The sequence below is a fragment of the Sorex fumeus genome, unplaced genomic scaffold (assembly GCF_029834395.1).
Source record: "Sorex fumeus unplaced genomic scaffold, SorFum_2.1 ptg000050l, whole genome shotgun sequence".
NCBI classification, from domain to species: Eukaryota; Metazoa; Chordata; class Mammalia; order Eulipotyphla; family Soricidae; genus Sorex; species Sorex fumeus.
Window position 1 is genome coordinate 1711379 of NW_026606107.1, and position 19918 is coordinate 1731296.

At 41.1% G+C, this 19918-nt stretch overlaps 1 protein-coding gene across 1 annotated transcript in view; it reads left to right on the forward strand.

Annotated features, from left to right (window-relative positions):
* BTK (Bruton tyrosine kinase) overlaps positions 1-19918 on the forward strand; it is a 46649-nt gene that overhangs the window by 19183 nt on the left and 7548 nt on the right. The window contains exons 5-17 of the mRNA XM_056124197.1: positions 870-938; positions 2969-3050; positions 11131-11259; positions 11590-11657; positions 12741-12928; positions 13603-13665; positions 14295-14349; positions 14632-14711; positions 15008-15135; positions 15776-15850; positions 16999-17170; positions 17668-17884; positions 19458-19522. Of these exons, the coding sequence (XP_055980172.1) occupies positions 870-938; positions 2969-3050; positions 11131-11259; positions 11590-11657; positions 12741-12928; positions 13603-13665; positions 14295-14349; positions 14632-14711; positions 15008-15135; positions 15776-15850; positions 16999-17170; positions 17668-17884; positions 19458-19522 (1391 nt within the window). The remainder of the gene's footprint in view (positions 1-869; positions 939-2968; positions 3051-11130; positions 11260-11589; positions 11658-12740; positions 12929-13602; positions 13666-14294; positions 14350-14631; positions 14712-15007; positions 15136-15775; positions 15851-16998; positions 17171-17667; positions 17885-19457; positions 19523-19918) is intronic.

A 19918-nucleotide genomic window follows, 5' to 3' on the forward strand; every position in this document is an offset into this window, starting at 1 on the left:
TGTTGCTTTTCTTTTAAACCATACGGAGGTTTTCTTTTTTAAGTCTGTGTCATCAAATTCACTCATCTTTTTCTTTCTTTCATAATTGAATCACCATGAGATATAGTTACAAAGCTTTCATGATTGAGTTTCAGCCATACAGTGATTGAACACCCATCCCTCTACCAGTGTGCATATTCTATCACCAATGCCCCCAGTATCCCTCCTGCCACCCCACCCAACTCCACCCCACCCTCTGCGTCTATGGCTGACAATCTCCTTCTTTATCTCTACTTTTGGGCATTATGGTTTATAATACAGACACTGAGAGGCCATCATATTTGGTCCTTTATCTACTTTCAGCACACATTTCCCACCCCGAGTGATTCCTCCAACCATCATTGACTTAGTGGTCCCTTCTCTATCCCAGCTGCCTTCTCCTCCAGCTTGTGAGGCAGGATTTCAACTGTGGTCACTCATCTTTTTCTTAATGGTTCTGTTAGAATTATACTAGACCTTGCTACCCACAAAATGATATAGCTGCTAATACTATTTCTTGGTCACCCATGCTTTCCTTTTTTTGGTGTTAAGTGATTAAACCATCTGTATTTTACTCTACAGTGTAAATGCTTATCCCAGCACCATTTACTGAGTAACCTTCATTTCCTTAGTGATATAAAATTTCTGAGGTTTTGTTTTGCTTATATGTTTGAGTCAGTGTGTAGTGGATCCTATGGATAGGTCTCCCTGTTGGATTATAGAAATAAATAACTAAGCATTAACACTGTGCAGAAGAACATTCTAGAATCATTGTTAAAGAACCCCAGTTCATAAGGAAATTTAGAAAAGAACAATGCTTTAGTCAATAACCATGCCCTCATTCATTACAGAGAAGGGGTGAGGAATCCAGTGAAATGGAGCAGATTTCAATCATTGAAAGGTTCCCTTACCCTTTCCAGGTAAGATATTTTATCTGACCTATTCTCTGAAGGACTGTATGTGGCAAAGAGAATGATTCTAAATCCCAGTGAACTGAAGCTAAAGCAAATAAAAAACTGAACTTAGAAATGAGACTGGCATGGGATGAGGGTGTTTGATTTTCTATTTTCTTAATCTAACTAGTTTATTTTAGTTTCTACACCTCAAAGAGAATCCATAATGGCACAAATTCTATTATGGTGTGCCGGGTCAATGGTAATTGCATTGAGAAGATGCTCTATTTGTTGAGTGAGCATTTCACTTCCTTCTGGTTCTGCCTATTTGTCTAATGGTGGTCATGCGGGTTGAAAAGAAAGAGGAGGGTAGGAGTATTAGGAAATTCAGTATGTGGAAGACTTATTAGACTGACACACAAATCTATATCCCATTCTAGTCTAGAAAAAGCCACATAGACATCTGCTTGGTAGATGCAGTGTAAGTCATAAAGGAGAGCAGAAACTTCAGATTTTATCTTCAATTTGGCATTCTTATGTCCTGATAACTCTGTTGGCCACATGACATGAATATAGCAGCCTCTGCAACTGTGAAAGCCAGAAAAGGAAGTGGAAAGTCTCAGGGGAGGGGGCTTTCTGTCATGGACTTATAAACACAGCAAGACTAACAAGCAAAAGAAAATTATAAAAGGATCTCGTTCATGTTCCTCACTGTATCAAAGTTTACAAAACCTGCGAAGGCGTGTTTTAAATAGTCTTTTACTGGGGCTAGAAGGTTAAGTAGACATGGTCTTTAAGACTAGCACTGCATGGTTCCCTGAACACTGAAGGGAGCAACTTTCCCTCCAAGCAAAGGGCCAGGTATAGCCTGGGTATGGCCCAATCCCCTTTCCCACATAAGACCAGTTTTTACTTCTATTGTCTTTAAACAAGATGACTGGGTAAGTAGATAATAACAAATAGCAAGTAATTTAAAATTAATTTTCACTTCATTTTATAATTAGTTATAGGCCATAATTTAGATCTTTGGTGGTTGGAAACATTTTTTCATGCACCTCCATGATACTGAGCACAATGACTAAGTACATGTGAGATAGTCAAAAATACCAATTTGATTTTATCATAGTGCATAAGATATACTTTACTCGTTTTTGTTGTTCAAGGACACACTTAGCAGTATGTAGGTTTACTTTGGGCTACTCCCAGCAGAATGCTTGGGGGTTGCTTCAAGCAGTGCCCAGGAAACCATGTAGGGTTAGTGATCGAGTTCAGAGCTTTTGGTTACAGAGCATGCGCTTCTAGGCCTTTGAGTCGTTCTAAGTTTATTTTCACTAATATTGGGAAAGAGGACGCCATTAGGAAGTAGGAAAAGGAAGGAAAATTAGTTGTGATTTAAATTTTTTTCTCTATACAGCCAAGTGAATATGGCTAATTATCTATATGTATTAATTATGACCTGGGTTATATAAATCATTTCTTCAGTTCTCTTCTGTACAAGGTTAAAGCTTAATAATAAGATTATAGGTTTAATAATAAAAGAGACAGGAGCTGTTAAAGCACTTACCTTGCATGTACCTGTCCCTGGTTCAATCTCTAGTATTACGTAGTCCTCTAAGTATAGTCAGGAGCTATCCCCAGCATGGAGTTGGGAGTAGCGTCTGAGAACTGCCAGATGTGACCCAAACCCTCCCAAAAGTAGTTTATTGGGTCACCAGTTAATAATAACACTAATAAAATTATAAATCCCCTTTTCTAAAAATTCTGTCTCCTCCAAGGTCTGAGAAAAACATTATGAACTAAGTTCACACGAAAATTGAGGCATGAGTCAAGAAGACGTGGGGTATTCAAAAAAGCTAAAAAGAATTTCTAAGTCTTACGTTCTTAATGAATTGTTCAGGAATTCATAAAATAATTCATAGAATCCTAGATTACTGATGATTAAGGACCCTGTCTTTATTTGTTTTCCTCTATGAATAGAAGAATTGCAGCTTAAGATTAGTTCATTCAACATTTCCTCTTTTTTCCCTGAGTTCTAACTGCTGAAATCTTTGCCCCAGGTTGTATATGATGAAGGACCTCTCTATGTCTTCTCCCCAACTGAAGAACTGAGGAAACGTTGGATTCACCAGCTCAAAAATGGTGAGAATCATACAGATAATAAAGTAGTTTTCAAGGAAAGAAGGAAGGGAAAATATGAAGAAAAGAGAAGGATTGGAAGGATAAGAATAGAGAAAAAAAGGAGAAAGGTAAAGAGAGAGGGTCAAAGTTGAGGGAAAAAATAAGAGGGGAGAGAGAAAGCAGAGAAGGAAAGAGGAAAGAAGAATGGGTGGAAGAAAGGAGATTAGAGAAAGAAATGAAAAAGAGAAGAGACCAGATAGTATAGGGATTAAGGCATTTGTCTTGCTTGCATGCAGCAGACTATGGTTTGGTCCCCTGAAAACTCCCAACCATAGTCAAGAGTATCCCCTAAGTACCACCAAGTATGGACAAAAACCATCCAAAAAATAAAGAAAGAAAGAAAGAAAATGTGAGACAAATAAAGAAGGGGAGAGAGGAATGAGGAAACAGGAGAAAGGAAGGAAGACGATTTTTAACGTACAATTTGGTTTAATAATCTATCATATGTGTAGAATATCACACACTAGATTAAGAATTTTAACCCAGTTTTACCACTATCTTTTTAGTGTAATATTTATTGGAATTGTAAGCACCTCCATTTCCCTATTCATGAAAAAATATTCTTTAACTCTATTATAAAGGTCATGTCATTTCATTTTGAATTCTAAGTATGAACTATTTAGTTCTTAAACAGATGATTATAAGAGTACTTTAAGAATGAGAGTACTTCACAAAACCTGAACCCAAAACCTCTTCTACCACTAACAAACTGGGTAATCTCTGGCAAGTAAGCCAACAAGTTTCCTTGAGACCCAGTTTCTCCTTCTGAGATAGGAATAATAATGATGCCTTTCATACCTACCTCCAGATTTTCCTGGGGATAAATGAGACAGTATGTGTAAGCACATGGAAAACTGTGAAGCACTGTGCAAGAAAGCACTATACGTATCTTGACTATGGATAAATATTTTCCAAGGAACTAGTTTGTGTTCCTTGTTTTGTGGGGATCTAAATTTGTACATAGTTGCAGCATTTCATGCAGACCATACAGTGTGTTCAGATAAACTTGACTGTAACTGCTTAGACAGGATGCCTGCATATATATTTGTGTGTATATATAGCCACCCGTCAAGTGACTGAGAGATTAACTGGTTGAGTTGACATCAGGAAAGGCGACCTAGAGAAACAGGAAGGATGGCCAACTGATAACAGCATGGTTGGGTTATTGCATGACAGCTCTTTGTCTTAAAAAAAAACATTTACATTCTGATATTCAGTGGGACTATTTCAGCTTTGTTCAATCCCTTGAACGCAAGTCTGGGTAAAATACAATTCAACAAAATATTTATGCTGAAAGGAAAGTGAAAAAAGGAAAAAGATGGGCTATTTAAACACTTATTGCTATGTGCCAGACATTGAGGTAGATGCCTTATATTTATTTTCTCATTTAATTCTTATAGCAACTTTTATTGAAAAAATAATAATTAATGTTTAACAAGCTGTTACTATGTACCAGGCTCTGTGCCAAATCCTTCAAGTACATTCGCTCATTTAATCCAAAGGGAGATTATGAAGTAGCACCAATGAGGGCACTGAAGCTCAAAGAGGTTAAGTATTTTCAGTCATATAATTACTGATTCGGGGAGCCTGGATTTTTACCAGATTTGGGTCTGCGATACCCAAAAGCCTAACTAAGTTTTGTGCTGCTTAATTTTCTAGCCCAGAAACGGGCAGGATAGTCTAAAGTCATGTTGAGATTACAAATAAGTGTTATCTTGTACCACACAGTACAGTTCTTGATATATTTTGAGATAAGAGACCTATGTTAGCCCTGGGGGTAGAAAACAAATTCTTCAGTACTGTTTCTTGTGATCCAGGATCTCTTCTAAATTCTTTACATATTTTAACTTATTTTTTCTTCATATTAAGCATATGAGGCAGATATTTCCATCATCTTTATTTTACAAATAAGAAAACTGAGTTATAAAGAAATAAGTAACTTGCACAACAGCACATAATTAGTAAATGACAGGCTCAGTCTTATAACTTGAGCTCTAAATTCCCTGTTTTGAATGAATATTCTTTTTTAGTAAGCAGAGAAGTATTTGCAGAGACAGCGGTAAGAGCTCCAGAGAGCATATATATTTAGTTCACTCCATAGAGACTCCTACAGTGCTTTGAATACAGAAAGGGAATAATCAATAGTTGTGTAAGTTGATTTTGTCTGTGGGAGCAAACAATCAATACCAACGTGGACCCAACACTGATGGGCAGCAAGGACTTGGTTTGGAAGTTAAAGAGAATGGGACATAATAGGCAAAAGAGAGACAAGAAAGAAAAAAAAAACATGGAGATACTAATACAAACTAGTAGCTCTTTTATACTTCAAATATTTTTTAAATATTTAAAACAGTTTTAATTTAATGAATATTTACTGAATGCCCACCATATTCAAGGTATGAGTAATGACCAGAAATAAAAATTCCAGTTTTTATTTATATATTTTTTGTGAAGCAAAATATTTTTTATTAAGAGAAATTTACTTAGAAAGATGTGATGGAGAAAAAGATGGTGAATACGTATTTAAGAGAGAACCTGGGCAGTGGAAAAAGCAGAGGAGAGAAAGAGAGACATACATGTTCAAGAGAGAACATGCACTTGAAAAAGCAAGCCAAACAAAGTTAATTGATAGACTCAGATGTTAACCTAACTATGTTGCTTCTGAATTGCTATTGTTATCAAGTAAGCAAAATGACCACAGTAAAAGTAAAGCAAAAACAAATGAACAGAATATAGTTCATTTTAGTTCTGTGAGTATTGTAAGTTGTAAATGTACTTTCTTTTTCTTTGTGTTTTACCGAAGGCATTTGTTTCCCAGTTTTTCCAGATGTAGGTGTACATCTTGCTGAACCTGCTTGGGCTGACGATATGAGTCAAATAGTAGGCACCTTGTGACAAATAGTATAATTACTGGGAGATTTAGGTGCAAGGTCTAATAACCCTAGATCAGCCCCAGTTGCCAGCAATGCAAGTAGTGAGGTATTATAGGGCTGGAGAACTAGACCATGAATGAAAGCACAAGTTAGCCTACTTTAGGGTAAAAGTCACCAACTGAAAATCACTAACAGAAGAAGGAGAACCTTACCAGAATACTGGCTACCTTTGCAAGGGTATTTGTCATGACAGGGCACACAGTGAAGTGATAGAATTGAGTGGTGGTTAAGTTGTGGTAGACAACCTTTGCTAGCTGTATTCCTGAGACTGCACACCTTATTGAATGTAAGTATACTTCGGTTTCCAATATAGTGCTTCAGATGCCTCATAACTAAAATAAGTAGGTCTTCCAATTGGCTAATAAATGTTGTTGCAGTTCTCTTATTGGGATGACAAATTGGCAAATTATGTTGCAGGTCAGTTGGTATTGGTTACATTACCTACCAAGTAATGTAGTTAACTTGGGTGAAGTCGGAGCAAGGAAAGTAGCTTTGAGAGAAGAGTGCTTTCCTCCTATACTACTTGGACTTGGTCTCCCTGGGAAATGCATAGGAGGGATAAGATGGGTAAAGTCTTCCACCAGCTCCTATGCATCACGGACACTAGCGTCTCATTAGCTCCACTTGGCACTCATTAGGCTTCACCTGAAGTCCCCTTGATCTCGGTGGCATGGAATCAGTCCCCACCACCTGCAGTTCTCAGGGAACCATGATCACAGACTGGAATGAGGAATTGCTCTTTGCATGGAAATGAGAATCAGATGGCGGCTGCGTGGCAGCCAGCGCCAGAGCTGGCGGAGCGGCAACAGTACTCGGCGCTCTGAACAGCAGGGCTGCTGGGGTCCGAAAAGGTGGGAACGACTGTCAGCGCCATTTAAAGATGCTCTTTCGAAAAGAGTGGCTGTTTGAGAACCAAACGGGCGCGGGTCGGAGCGGGACTCTGCAGATGGCAGCGGCGGCGGGGCGGCGGGTGCTGAAGCTGGCAGGCTCCCGCTTCTCTGTGTGCTGGGGGCAGCCGGCCGCCATGGATGAATGGGGCTTCCCGGGTCCAACTTGGAACTACCGTGGAGGTGCTGGAGTCCTGGAATTGAGGGGGCGCCGGAGTTCCCACCATGGGAGACCGGCTCGGGCAACTCGCCAGTGACAGAGCGTTGCGGCCACCATTTCTTCCAGGACCCAGCCCGCAGCATGTGGCGGAGACTATCTGGAGACCAACGATGGGGGCGTGTGCTCCCTGGGCAGGTTCTGCCAGATTGCAGCGCCACCCAACACATGGTGGGGGTTGGAGGGTGGGGGGAAGGGAAGGTCAGGGTATCCGCAAGCTGATGGTGCCCTGGGCCTTGCCTCTGGCCGGACTCCAATGACTCAGGACCAAATTTTCCTAGAAATTAAACCATCAAAAGTTAGGTAGTGGGTAAGTCTGCAACTGTACCTCATGATGTCTCACTAATAAAAAAAAAAGTTAGGTAGTGGGAGCGAAGTCCACAGACATCTCTGCCTCAGCCATATAAGCTCATTTATGGGGCTTCCTATATTCCTTTTCCCCCTATTTTAAAAAATGAATCACCCTTGATGTACAGTTACAGACTTACAAACTTTCATACTTATGTTTCAATTGTACAATGATAGAGGACCCATTCCTCCACCAGTGCCCATTCTTCACCACCAGTGTTCCCAGTATCCCTCCCACCACCCCCACCCCATCCTCAGCTCCTGCCTCTGTGGCATGCGCATTCTCTTTTACTCTCTCTCTCTCCTTTAGAGTATTGTGATTTGCAATGCAGGTATCAAGTGGCCATCATGTTCCATCTATAGTCTACTTTCAGATAGAGAAGGGACCACCAAGTCAAGGATGCTTGGAGGGCCTGCTCTGGATGGGAGATGAGTGCCTTCCCTATACTCTTGGAAGCACCAGCGGTCACTCCCATGAGCCAACTCTGGTTCCACCATCTAAGTTTTTCTACCGGCCTCCCTTCAGAGAGCCATAAATCTCAAAAGAGATCAAATGCTGCAATTAATCTCAGACCCGCCCAAGGCTGAACACATGGAGGAAAGGTTTGCCTGGTGCACATCCAAACAGAGACCCCAGCAGCCACTTGCTCCCACAATCCAAAATTGCCACTATGCCCCTGGCCAGACTCCACTGTCTTCGGACAGACCTCACCAAGATATTAATCTCCCGAAAATTTGGGTACCCAGTTTTTGTGACTGAAGTGTCTACGCTTTCTGGGGGTCGAGATGGTCTACTTTTCCCACCTCGCTGTGCCTCCGGAAGTCCCAGCAGTCATGTCTACACCCCCAAACTGCCATCCAGTTATAAAAAGCTACTCCAGATGTACCTTCCTGATAAGAAAGCTGAACGCCCTGAACAAACACAGTGACCTCTTGGCACCTGTACCTAAAACCATTAACACACAAAAGTAGAGAGAGAGAGAGGAAGAAGAATGGTGCCTGCAATAGAGGCAGGCAGGGGGTGGGGATTGGGGTGGTGGTGGGAGGGAAACTGGGGGCATTGGTGGTGGAAAATACACACTGGTGGAGGGATGGATGTTGGAACATTGTATAACTGAAACCCAAATATGAATGGCTTTGTGGCAATCTATCTCACGGTGATTCAATAAAAAAAGAGAAAGAAAGATAAAAGAAAATTAATCCTAACCTCTTCCCAGCATTTCCAGCATCATTGCCATCCCTTGCAGAAAAGAATTTCAGGAGGAGGCCATTAAGTAAAGTAGTCATTTTTAGAGAAATATTAGATAGGTGGAGGGGTGTGTTCAAGAGAGAACATGGGATTTTCCAGAGAGAAAAAAAGCTGAGAACATATATCAAGTTGAGATATGGGCAAACCTCAAGGTGGATAATGTACAGCCACTTGTCTTTCCAGAGGTGGTTTTATAGTAGCCATTTTCCCAAACTGCCCTACATAAGGCTTTGTTGCTCGAATGTGGCTAAGGGAAAGAGCCTTTAACTTTAGATGGCCTTTTCCATAATCTTATCATGACTGTTTTTAATTTCTTGGAGCTTCTCCTTTTCTGAGAGGGTCCTCCCTTCTTTGGGTTGTTCTTCAGTTGCTCTCTCTGGATGTTGCCTTCATATTTGTGGGATGATACTTCAGGGTTGGTGGCTTGGCAATTCTTTAAATCACATGTTGATATTATTGCTCCCCCCAATCACATATTGATATTATTACTTCCAAAAATGCTCATTACCAGGGGCCCCTCCTGATCCACCTGCCTGCAATTGCTGGAGAATTTCAAGGATATAGCTAAATACTGCTATGTGTGTGTATGATTCACTACACCCACCAACAATATTCTAGTGTTTTCTCACTACCAAAAAGATCCCTTACCTACTCCCTCCAACCCCTCTTTTCCTTCTGGTAATGACCAGACCATAGTTTCATCAGGTGGGCTCTTTTGTTTTGTTTTGTTTTGTTTTAGTATAGTTTTATACTTTACAGCATTTTAAAAATTGAATCACCATGAGATACACAGCTACAAAGTTGTTCATTATTTGGTTTCATTCATATAATGTTCCAACATCCATGCCTTCACCAGTGTACATTTCCCACCACCAATGTCCCCAGTTTCCCTCCTGCCACCCCCAACCCCCAGCCTGCCTCTATGGCAGAAACTTTTCTTTTTTTCTCTCTCTCTCATTCCTTTTGGGTTTGCAATACAGGTATTGAAAAAATATAATGTATATCCCCTTATCTCCTTTGAGCACTCAGTTCTTGTCCAGAGTGATAATTTCCAAACATCATTGTCATAAATGGGTTCTTTTGTTCTGTTTTAGGGTCATACCCAACAGTGTTCAGGGGCTACTTCCAGTACGTTGCTTAGGATCACTTTTGGTAGCATTCAAGGGGCCACTAGGAACTGGATAATGAAACTGGAACTCACAGGTGCATTAGTTCTATGACTTCTGTCCCTGGGCTGTATAGACTAAATTCCTAATGAATGAACTGAATATGGAGAGGGATGGAAGCCTTAGAGACCCTCATTAGCATATTAGCACAGTGTAGTTTTCAGAATAGCTAGTTGTTAATTAAAAATTCCTAGACTTGGGCTGGAGTGATAGTACAGCAGGTAGGGTGTTTGCCTTGCACGCAGCTGACCCGGGTTTGATTTCCAGCATCCCATATTGTCCCCTGAGCACCACCAGTGAAGAACAAGGAGTAGTCCCTGAGTATCGCCAGGTGTGACCCAAAAAGCAAAAAAAAAAACTTTCTAGGTTAGACTGGTGTGATAGTAGAGCGGGTAGGGCATTTGCCTCACACTTGGAGAATCTGAGTTAGATCTCCCGCATCCCATATGGTCCCTGAGCACCGTCAGGAGTAATTCCTGAGTGCAGAGACAGGAATAGCCCTGAGCATTGCTGGGTTTGATTCAAAAAAGAAAAAAAGAATTTCTAGCCTCAGACCGGTGCAATAGTACATGAGTCAGGTGCTTGCAAATGCCTTAAGCCTTGTACTATACTTCCTGTCCCTTGTCACACTTCTTACAGAAAATCTGGCTTGTTGTAGTAATGGTCATCATGTTTGTGAGCTGATATTGGTATGTCAATAGTTAAAGTGTGGATTTAGCTTAGGCACAATGTTTCCCTTAGCTTGGAAAGGGGATAAAACTCCTGGTCGCACACTTGCAAAGCAAGTATTGTTTTATCACTGAGCCATCCTCGTGACTCCCTATATTTTTGTCCCTGAATTTTCTGGAGATATCAGATATTCTTTATGTTTCTACTTTTGGACCCTACTCAGTGGTGTTCATTCCAGGTTCTGGGCTGGGGAGTCATGACCAGCATTGCATGGAGTCAGGACTCAAACCTGAACCTACTACATGTACAGCACACACTTAGCCCATTGATCTATCTCTATGGCCCAACATAAGATATTATTATCACATTGATTTGGGCATAGACATAACAGACTCCTGGCGCGAATTCCACAGGAACTCTCCGGGACAAGGTGTGTGTTAGCTGGTTCTCTTCTCTGCATTCTTAAAAAAGAGCAGTTTAGTGAAGTTCACACTAAGTAAAAAGAGGGGAAAATGCAAATAGTGGAATCTCTAACATGTCTGTTGTAATTGTTCTAATTTTTTTTGTTACAGTCATCCGGTACAACAGTGATCTGGTGCAGAAATACCACCCTTGTTTCTGGATCGATGGGCAGTATCTCTGCTGCTCTCAGACAGCCAAAAATGCAATGGGCTGTCAAATCTTGGAGAACCGGAATGGAAGTAAGAGATCTGATATCTATGATTGGATTATATCTGTCTATGATATGTCTCCTTTTTGACTCTATCCACTATTATCTCAAAGGGTCTGTCAAACATGGTATCAGGTTGTATCCTTTGATCACTGTAGCAAGGAACCTGGAGAAGGAATTTGGGGGTGGGGGCAAATCTAGTAGGTGTTCAACTTTACAAGCTGTGTGACTTGCTATGCTATATTGACCCAGAAATTTTCTAACTTGCCTAATGGCACTGTGAGCAAAGTCTCTAGCTAACCTTATCCTAGCTATTTCCTAAGATACATTTTTCTATTATAACTTGTTTCTTATTTTGCAGGTTTAAAACCTGGGAGTTCTCACAGAAAGACAAAAAAGCCTCTCCCCCCCACACCTGAAGAAGACCAGGTATACAGGGAAATTGGGTACTGCTACTGCTTAGGTGGAAATTTTACTCAGAAACATACCTAGAGGCCCAAGATATAGCATAGTGGGCAAGGTGCTTGCTTTGCACACATCCCACCCAGGTTCAGTCCCCAGCACTGCATATGTCTACAGTTAGGAAAATCAGGAATACTTAATTGTTTTAGCTGAAAAACATGAAGATGAAACAATATAACAGAGAACATCTGTATGTCCACTACCTAGATTTTTTCACTAATATTCTACTTAAAATCTTGACTTTGATTATGTTTTGAGGTCTAGAAAACCCTTTCTTAGACATTATAAATAAACAAGGCAGGAATTACTAAACTCATTTGACAAAAAAGTAATTGTAACTAGTGCCAAGGCATTCTGCCTATGTTGTACGCTTTTATTTGTGGGAGGGACGGTGTCAGGGAAGCTTTAAAAATATGGATACCAGGGACAGAAGAGATAGTACAGAAGAAAAAGCACTTACCTTGCATGTTTGAGGCCCTGGGCTGGATCCCCAGCATGGAAAAAAATACCAAAACCTGTGTCCTTTCTCTGTCTAATTGGTCTGTGAACTATACCAGTGTCAAGGTTTTCAATCACCCTCTAGGTGATTCTGCTATGCTTTCCAGGCTGACAACCTTTGCATAGGGAGCTTTAAACATGATGTTAAGGACCAGAGGGGATAGCACAGGAATTTGGGGTGCATGAAAAACATTCATCTGTACCAGTTTCAATCCCAATGCCATTGGTCCACAGCATTTCTAGGTATAATCCTGGTGGACCCTGAGCCCTGCTGGTGTGACCCCACTGATCCCTAGCACCGTGAAGCCCGAGGTGCACCACATCTTAGCGTTGTATTGTCTGACTAGGTTTGCAATTCTGAGACAGGTTTCGTGAACACTCCAGAACTTGGGAGCACCCCCCCCCCACAAAATATTAGATCATTTTGAATGAATGTAAATAAACCTTGCACTGTGCCTAATTTGAATTATAAAAGTATTTCTAGTAAGTAGGGGGAAGAGAATACTTGATGTCTAACCAACACCCCACTTCTTTTCATCCCCAACTACTCAGATCTTGAAAAAGCCACTGCCCCCTGAGCCACCAGCAGCACCAGTCTCTACAAGCGAGTTGAAAAAGGTTGTAGCCCTTTATGATTACATGCCAGTGAATGTCAATGATCTCCTGCTGCAGAAGGGCGATGAGTATTATATCCTGGAGGAGAGCAACTTACCTTGGTGGCGAGCACGAGATAAAAATGGGTCAGTACAGGGGCTGGAGTGAAAGCACAGTGGGTAGGGCACTTGCCTTGCATGTGGCCAATCCAGGTTCAACACATATGATCTCTTGAGCTCTGCCAGAAGTGATCCCTAGACATAGAACCAGGAATACACAACAATGTGGCCCCCAATATTTTAAAAAAGGAATCATTCTTCCCAACCCCAAGTGAATCTACTGTTCTTTCAAGTACATTCCAGGGGACTGGAGCAATAGCACAGTGATAGGGCATTTGCCTTGCACGCAGCCAACCCAGGTTCGATTCCCAGCATCTCATATGGTCCCCAGAACACTGCCAGGAGAAGTTCCTGAGTGCATGAGCCAAGAGTAACCCCTATGCATTGCCGGGTGTGACCCAAAAAGAAAAAAAATCAAGTACATTCCAGAGTGAGTTCTGCACATGGTCACCTTTCAGAGACTGGAAGCTTAGACCCACGTGTCATGGTGCACATAAACTCAAGGTTGCATTTACAGAAGTGACACACTTCACTGGCTTATCCCTGCATCAGTAACATGACCATTTCTGAGGGAGAAGTATGTTCTCTATAACTCCATTTGAGATGATTTCTGAGTACAGGGTTCTGAGGACAGGGGCATCAGTCTGTCTCTCCCGCAAGAAGGGGAGTAATACATAATGAACTATTTTCTTCCTCTACAGGAAGGAAGGTTATATCCCCAGTAACTATGTCACTGAAGCAGAAGACTCCATAGAAATGTATGAGTGAGTATGCTTATGTTCCCAGCATACAGAGGGACGTATCGAGAGGAACCAGAGTATATACATTTTTATGCATTTAAGCATTTTTTTAAAATTTCAAGATTACTTACTTTCATCAGTGCCAATGAGGTTGAATGATACCACCATCTCAAGTTACTGCCCGTGTATAATGCCACCATCCAGTCAAAATATTCCTCTGCTTGTGAAAGCTGCTGAGGTCATTATGTGCCTCCCACCCCCTCCACTAGTTCAGAAGAGCTACACTAACCACATTCAAATAAAAGGAATTGAAAACGTGATAAGGAAGAGTGGAAGTATAAAATATCCGCCTTTGTCATTTCTCCATAATCATGGATATGTATTGCTATCGGATGCCCTTTCCCTGATTCCCCTAACTCCCCACACACCCATTGCCACCTTCTGGTACCCACCTTTGCCTTCCAATCTCCAGTTTCTAGGCTTTTCAGAGCCATTCAGGCTTCAGGAAAATGCTACACTGTGCTATTCACACTCAATTAAAAGGGTTTGGGGAATAGGCTTAATAACTGGCATAATCAAGACTTGGAGGGGGCTCAATTGATGAGCTATATAGGCCATGCCTTTAGAGCCACTACAGCACTCTCCATTCACAGGTGGTATTCCAAACATATGACTCGGAGTCAAGCTGAGCAACTGCTAAAGCAAGAGGTAAGTGTTCAACTGCAAGCAAACAGCATTCTCCTGTACAAAACTCAAAGTCATGAAAGGAGGACTTTCTGCTGCCCACTACCTCCAAGCAAAATGATATCAAGGACCTATGATTTTATGGAGTCGCAATTGCACTTTTCCCTATCAAATGAGGCTGCAGTTCCAACGTGGAGCTTCCTAGTAGAACCAGGGATGTTCTATTTTAACTCTGATTTGGGAAAATGATAGGCAGTTTTGAATAGCCCTTTCTTCTTACAGTCAGTTTTGTTTCTGTTGTTTCAGGGAAAAGAAGGAGGTTTCATTGTCAGAGATTCCAGTAAGGCTGGAAAATACACTGTCTCTGTGTTTGCTAAATCAACAGGGTAAGAACTACTGTTGCTCACAGTGGTGAGGATAAAGTCCAGGCTAGGGGTGGGGTTCCTCCTAATATCTTCTTAAGGCTGGAAAATACACTGTCTCTGTGTTTCCTAAATCAACAGGGTAAAAACTACTGTTGCTCACAGTGGTGAGGATAAAGGACAGGCTGGGGGTGGGGTTCCTCCTAATATCTTCTTAATGATGTAACTCTCTACTTTCTCTATCTCTTAAATTAAAAACTCATCTCACTTCTTGGGTCCTGCTGGTTACTAAGTTGATGACTGAGCTTCCACTTTTTCAGAGACCCTCAAGGGGTGATACGCCATTATGTTGTGTGTTCCACACCTCAGAGCCAGTATTACCTGGCTGAAAAGCACCTTTTCAGTACCATCCCCGAGCTTATTAAATACCATCAGCATAACTCCGCAGGTGAGTAGGAGGTCACAAAAGCAGAAGGGTATGGCAATCATCAGGAGAAGCAATTCAGGTCTAGGTGAGAGGGAAAAAATAATTTCAGGGGTCATGAGAATTAGATGTAAAGTAATCAGTCCTCTATGATGCTGGGTAAAGTCAAGTAAAGAAGTACTCAAATACAGTCCTTTTGCTTTTTTTGTGATTGATATTCTGTGCTAAGGAGAGGAGGAATCAGAAGAGACTGGAATTAATTAGTCAGAAACTATTCATTGGGTTCCTGGTAAGTACTCAGCAATTTCCTCTGAACTAGAGGAGAATTTAGGAACATTATTAACAAAGGTCCTTATTCTAAAAAGACATACAGGTTAGAAACCATTTGAAAACCGTTTCTAAATAGTGCAAACATTCTGACAACTGGGAAATTGATGAGGGCACGGTTAGAAGAGAAAAGATGCACTGAGAAGGCAGGATGTGTCCTAACCCTGAATTAGGAGGTGGGGACATATTTAGTGGGGGATGTATTTCAATTTGTATTTCTTTTTTTCTGTCCCCAAAAACTCTTTTGTGAGAGGATACAGTTCCAGACAACCTGAGTTTATGAAGATCTTCTGGGATTCAAAATGCACCCATAGCATGATTCTCTCTGTTGTTTCAGGACTCATATCTAGGCTCAAATATCCAGTGTCTCAACAAAACAAGAATGCACCTTCCACAGCAGGCTTGGGCTATGGTAACTGCTTATTTGGCTAGGGTTGGGTGGATTGGCCAGTTGCAAGGACTACCTTTGACACACCCCAAAGCATCCTGATGGTGTGCTCTCCTGTATCATCTACCTCAAGGAAGGTTAAGACAGCCAAGCAAAAGTTATAATTTCTCTCTCTTTGGTTTCCTATACTGAAACTGTAGAAAAATCTTTTAACAAAGAAATTTTTAATTATGGGCAAATAAAAATACATCCATAAAGTGACGTTTTTCTCTTTTAAAAATTATAGTAACATTGGTTTATAACACCAATGATTTCAGATATATAAATTATATATCAGCATTTTTACATACTATCTTTTGCCCATCACCAAAAGTCTAGTTTCCATCCATCACCATATAATTGACTCCTTTTATCCAAAAGTATTTTAATTTTGTTTTTTATATTTTTATTTAATTAAACAATAAGATTTACAACATTATTGATAGTTGAATTTTAGGCATATCAATACCAATTTCACCACCAGTGTCAACTTCCCTCCACCAGTGTATCCATATCCCATCCCACTCCCACTCTCTGCCTATTATTCAAAGTATTTTGAAAAGTTTTTAATTGATTGAGCCTCTGTTATTTAAAGAGTTGTTAATTTATGATTTCTCAGGGCCAGAATGATAGTAATATATTGGTAGGATGCTTGTCTTACATGTGGCTGACTTGGGTTCAATCCCCAACATACCACATGGCCTTCCAGCCTCCTCCAGGAGTGATTCCTGAAATCAGAGCCAGAAGAAAGCCCTGAGAACTGCTAGGTGTGGCCCCAAAAGACAAAAAATGTTGGTTTCTCATGAACAGAATTCCAACACCACACCCATTACCAGTGCAAGAACTCCAATGCCCCCTTTCTTTTTTTTCTTTTGCTTATTTTATTTTATTATTTATTTTTACTTTTTTTTAGATTTTTAATGCCCCCTTTCAATCCAAAAGTATTTAAATGGGCTTTCTAGCTTACCTTCTTGCCTTATATTCTAACTTGTAAAATCCCCCAATTCCCCCAACCAGTAACTCCCTATCCCTTTTACGACTTGACATTTCTACTCCATTAGGCATTATTGTCTATTGTAGAAATTATACATGTGTGACTTCCACAGAGTCACACCAAGGTCTTGTTATTATAGGATCATGGGAAATCGATCCAAAGGACCTGACATTCTTGAAGGAGCTGGGGACCGGACAATTTGGGGTAGTGAAGTATGGGAAATGGAGAGGCCAGTATGATGTTGCCATCAAGATGATCAAAGAAGGCTCTATGTCTGAGGATGAGTTCATTGAAGAAGCTAAAGTCATGATGTGAGTTACAGCCCATACTACGTTCTCAATTCTTTTGCTAGAGTCTGAGAATTACCAAGACAATTCCCAATGTGGTTTTACAGTTAGAGGATTTTGGAAACAGGGCCTGAAGTTAGCCTTTGATGGGATGGGTAGGAGGCCTAACTTCAATGAAAATAATTTTTCTGCCTTAGACATTGGTTCTTAATAATGTTGATCATAAGGATGTACCATCTTAAGTAGCATTTAGGAATAGATAGGAAGACCGATTCTAATATAGCTTTGGAATCCACTCAGCCTGATCCTCAATTTGTTTCCTGTTCTGTTGATGTGTTCCAAATGTTTGCTTACCCCAACATATCAGGCCCTTTGCAGGGTTAGGAGGAAAATGATTGAAGAAAGGCAATTTGCTGTTATGGTCTCTTTGCTCTACTCCTAATAAACTCCTTATCTCTTGAGCCCCTTTATGGCTCATATGAAGAACCAGAAAGAGAATTTATTCTTTATGTACCCTATAGGAATCTTTCCCATGAGAAGCTGGTGCAGTTGTATGGAGTATGCACCAAACAGCGTCCCATCTTCATCATCACTGAATACATGGCTAATGGCTGCCTCCTGAACTACCTGAGGGAGATGCGTCACCACTTCCAGACTCAACAGCTGCTGGAGATGTGCAAGGATGTCTGTGAAGCTATGGAATACCTAGAGTCAAAGCAGTTTCTTCACCGTGACCTGGTCAGAAGGATTGGCTTAAAACAAAAGGCTCAGGTGGGAGGGGGTAGGAGAGGAGAGTGGTAGAGAAGAACCTCTCATACACAGATAAGAGGGTTGCTGGTTTTTAAATCAATTCATTTGATCTAGAAAATACTAAAAAACAAGGTTTGCCTCTATCCAAGTAGTCAGTCAGTTAAGGATCTCCAACCTAAATACACATTTTGCCATGGTGGAAGCTCACTCCCAGCTCCCTGCTGCCCCAAGGAAATGATGGGTCCTTCAGCAGCTAAAGGACAACTCACTTCCCAATGTAACTGTTGCTGGTATCATTTTGGCTATGTCAGTACCAAAATGGGGGCCTGTAGTTGTGTTTTAAAAAAATCATTATGTGATGGTTAGCAGACACATAAAAGGAAACATTTTATTGGCCAGGGAAGTAGCTCATGCATGCAGAGTGCATCTATGGGGCCCTGGATTTGACACTCCACCCCCAGCGCCAAAGAAAAAACTGTTTATATTAGAAAACTGAATTTGTACTTTCTTTAGAAAATCTAGATCATCTTGTAAAACTGAATCCAAATTTACAGTTGTGCTGCCAGTCAACTGGAGCTCAGGAGTTAAGCTGACAACTTTTTTCTGGGAAAGGACAGTGGTTTGAGTCACACCCGCTAGTGCTTAACTGGACAGCAATTAAACAATAAAGCAATGATACACTACTCTTTAGCCCCCAAGATACCTCTTTAGACTAGCCCCTTGATCTCCTCTACTTTCCTCAAATCTCCACTCATTCCACATCACTTTGCCCCTGCCTGGCTTCTGGAGGGAGAAGACTTTGTGCCCATTTATTTCAACCAGGCCCAGCAGCAACCTTTGTACACCTGGCAAATAGAAAGGAAAAAAGGGGCCAGAACCATAGTAGAGTGGGTAGGGTGCTTGCTTTGCATGAAGCTAACTAGGGTTTGATCCTTGGTACCCCATATGTTTCCATGAGCCTCACCAAGAGTTATCCCTGGGCACAGAGTCAGGAGTAGCCCTGATTACTGGACTTACTTTTTTGGTAAAAAGTTAAAAAAAATAATAGAACAAAAAAATAGAAAAATAAACTTATCTTCTAGTCTCCCTTAATCCCCTCATTATTGTAGCAAAGCATTGTAGAAGCGTGTAGTGTCATGCAATTTCCGATGTGAATGAAAATCTGCATTGTGGATTATTTTATACAAGGTAGAAAAGCATCAAAATTTCTCAGTGGCAGGTCCAGGGATGTGGATCAATAGTAAACTGCACGTCTTGCATGCATGAGACCTGGATTTGATTCCTGGCACTTCCTAAATATTTTGGCCTGGGAGATAGCGGAAAGGGCTGAGCATACTGGAGGCCCAGGTCCTATCCCCAGCAATATACAGTCTCCTGTAAACCCCCAGGAGTAAGCCTCCAGATTCCCAAGTCTTTCCACCTGTAGTGGTATCAGCTTAACTTTGTTATAGGTAGGAAGGTAACTTTGGTTAAAAAAGGTTTCCCTGGCTTCTTATTCCATGCTATGTGCTTTAAACCGGTACGTGAGGGACGAGACTCACTGATATCTGTTGCACTACAGGCTGCCCGAAACTGTTTGGTAAATGATCAAGGAGTGGTTAAAGTATCTGACTTTGGTCTGTCCAGGTGAGTGCAACTCTTTCATCTTCCTTCTTAAAAATCACATAGTACAGGGGCTGGAGCAATAGTACAGCGGGTAGGGCATTTGTCTTACAAGTGGCCGGCCCGGGTTCAATTCCCAGCATCCCATATGTCCTCTGAGCACCGCCCGGAGTAATTCCTGAGTGCATGAGCCAGGAATAACCCCTGTACATCACCAGGTGTGACCCAAAAAGAAAAAAAAAAATCACACAGTACAGGTGGAATCACTCTAGTTTTTAATGGTCTTCCTTTTTTGGTAATCTTCATTTTTCTGACCATATCCTTTCTCTCTGAATTGTCACTTCTTTCATTCTTTTTTTTGTTGTGCCCCTCTTCTTCCTTTCTTCTTCTCTTCAGCTATCTTTCTAGCTTTTTCTCCCA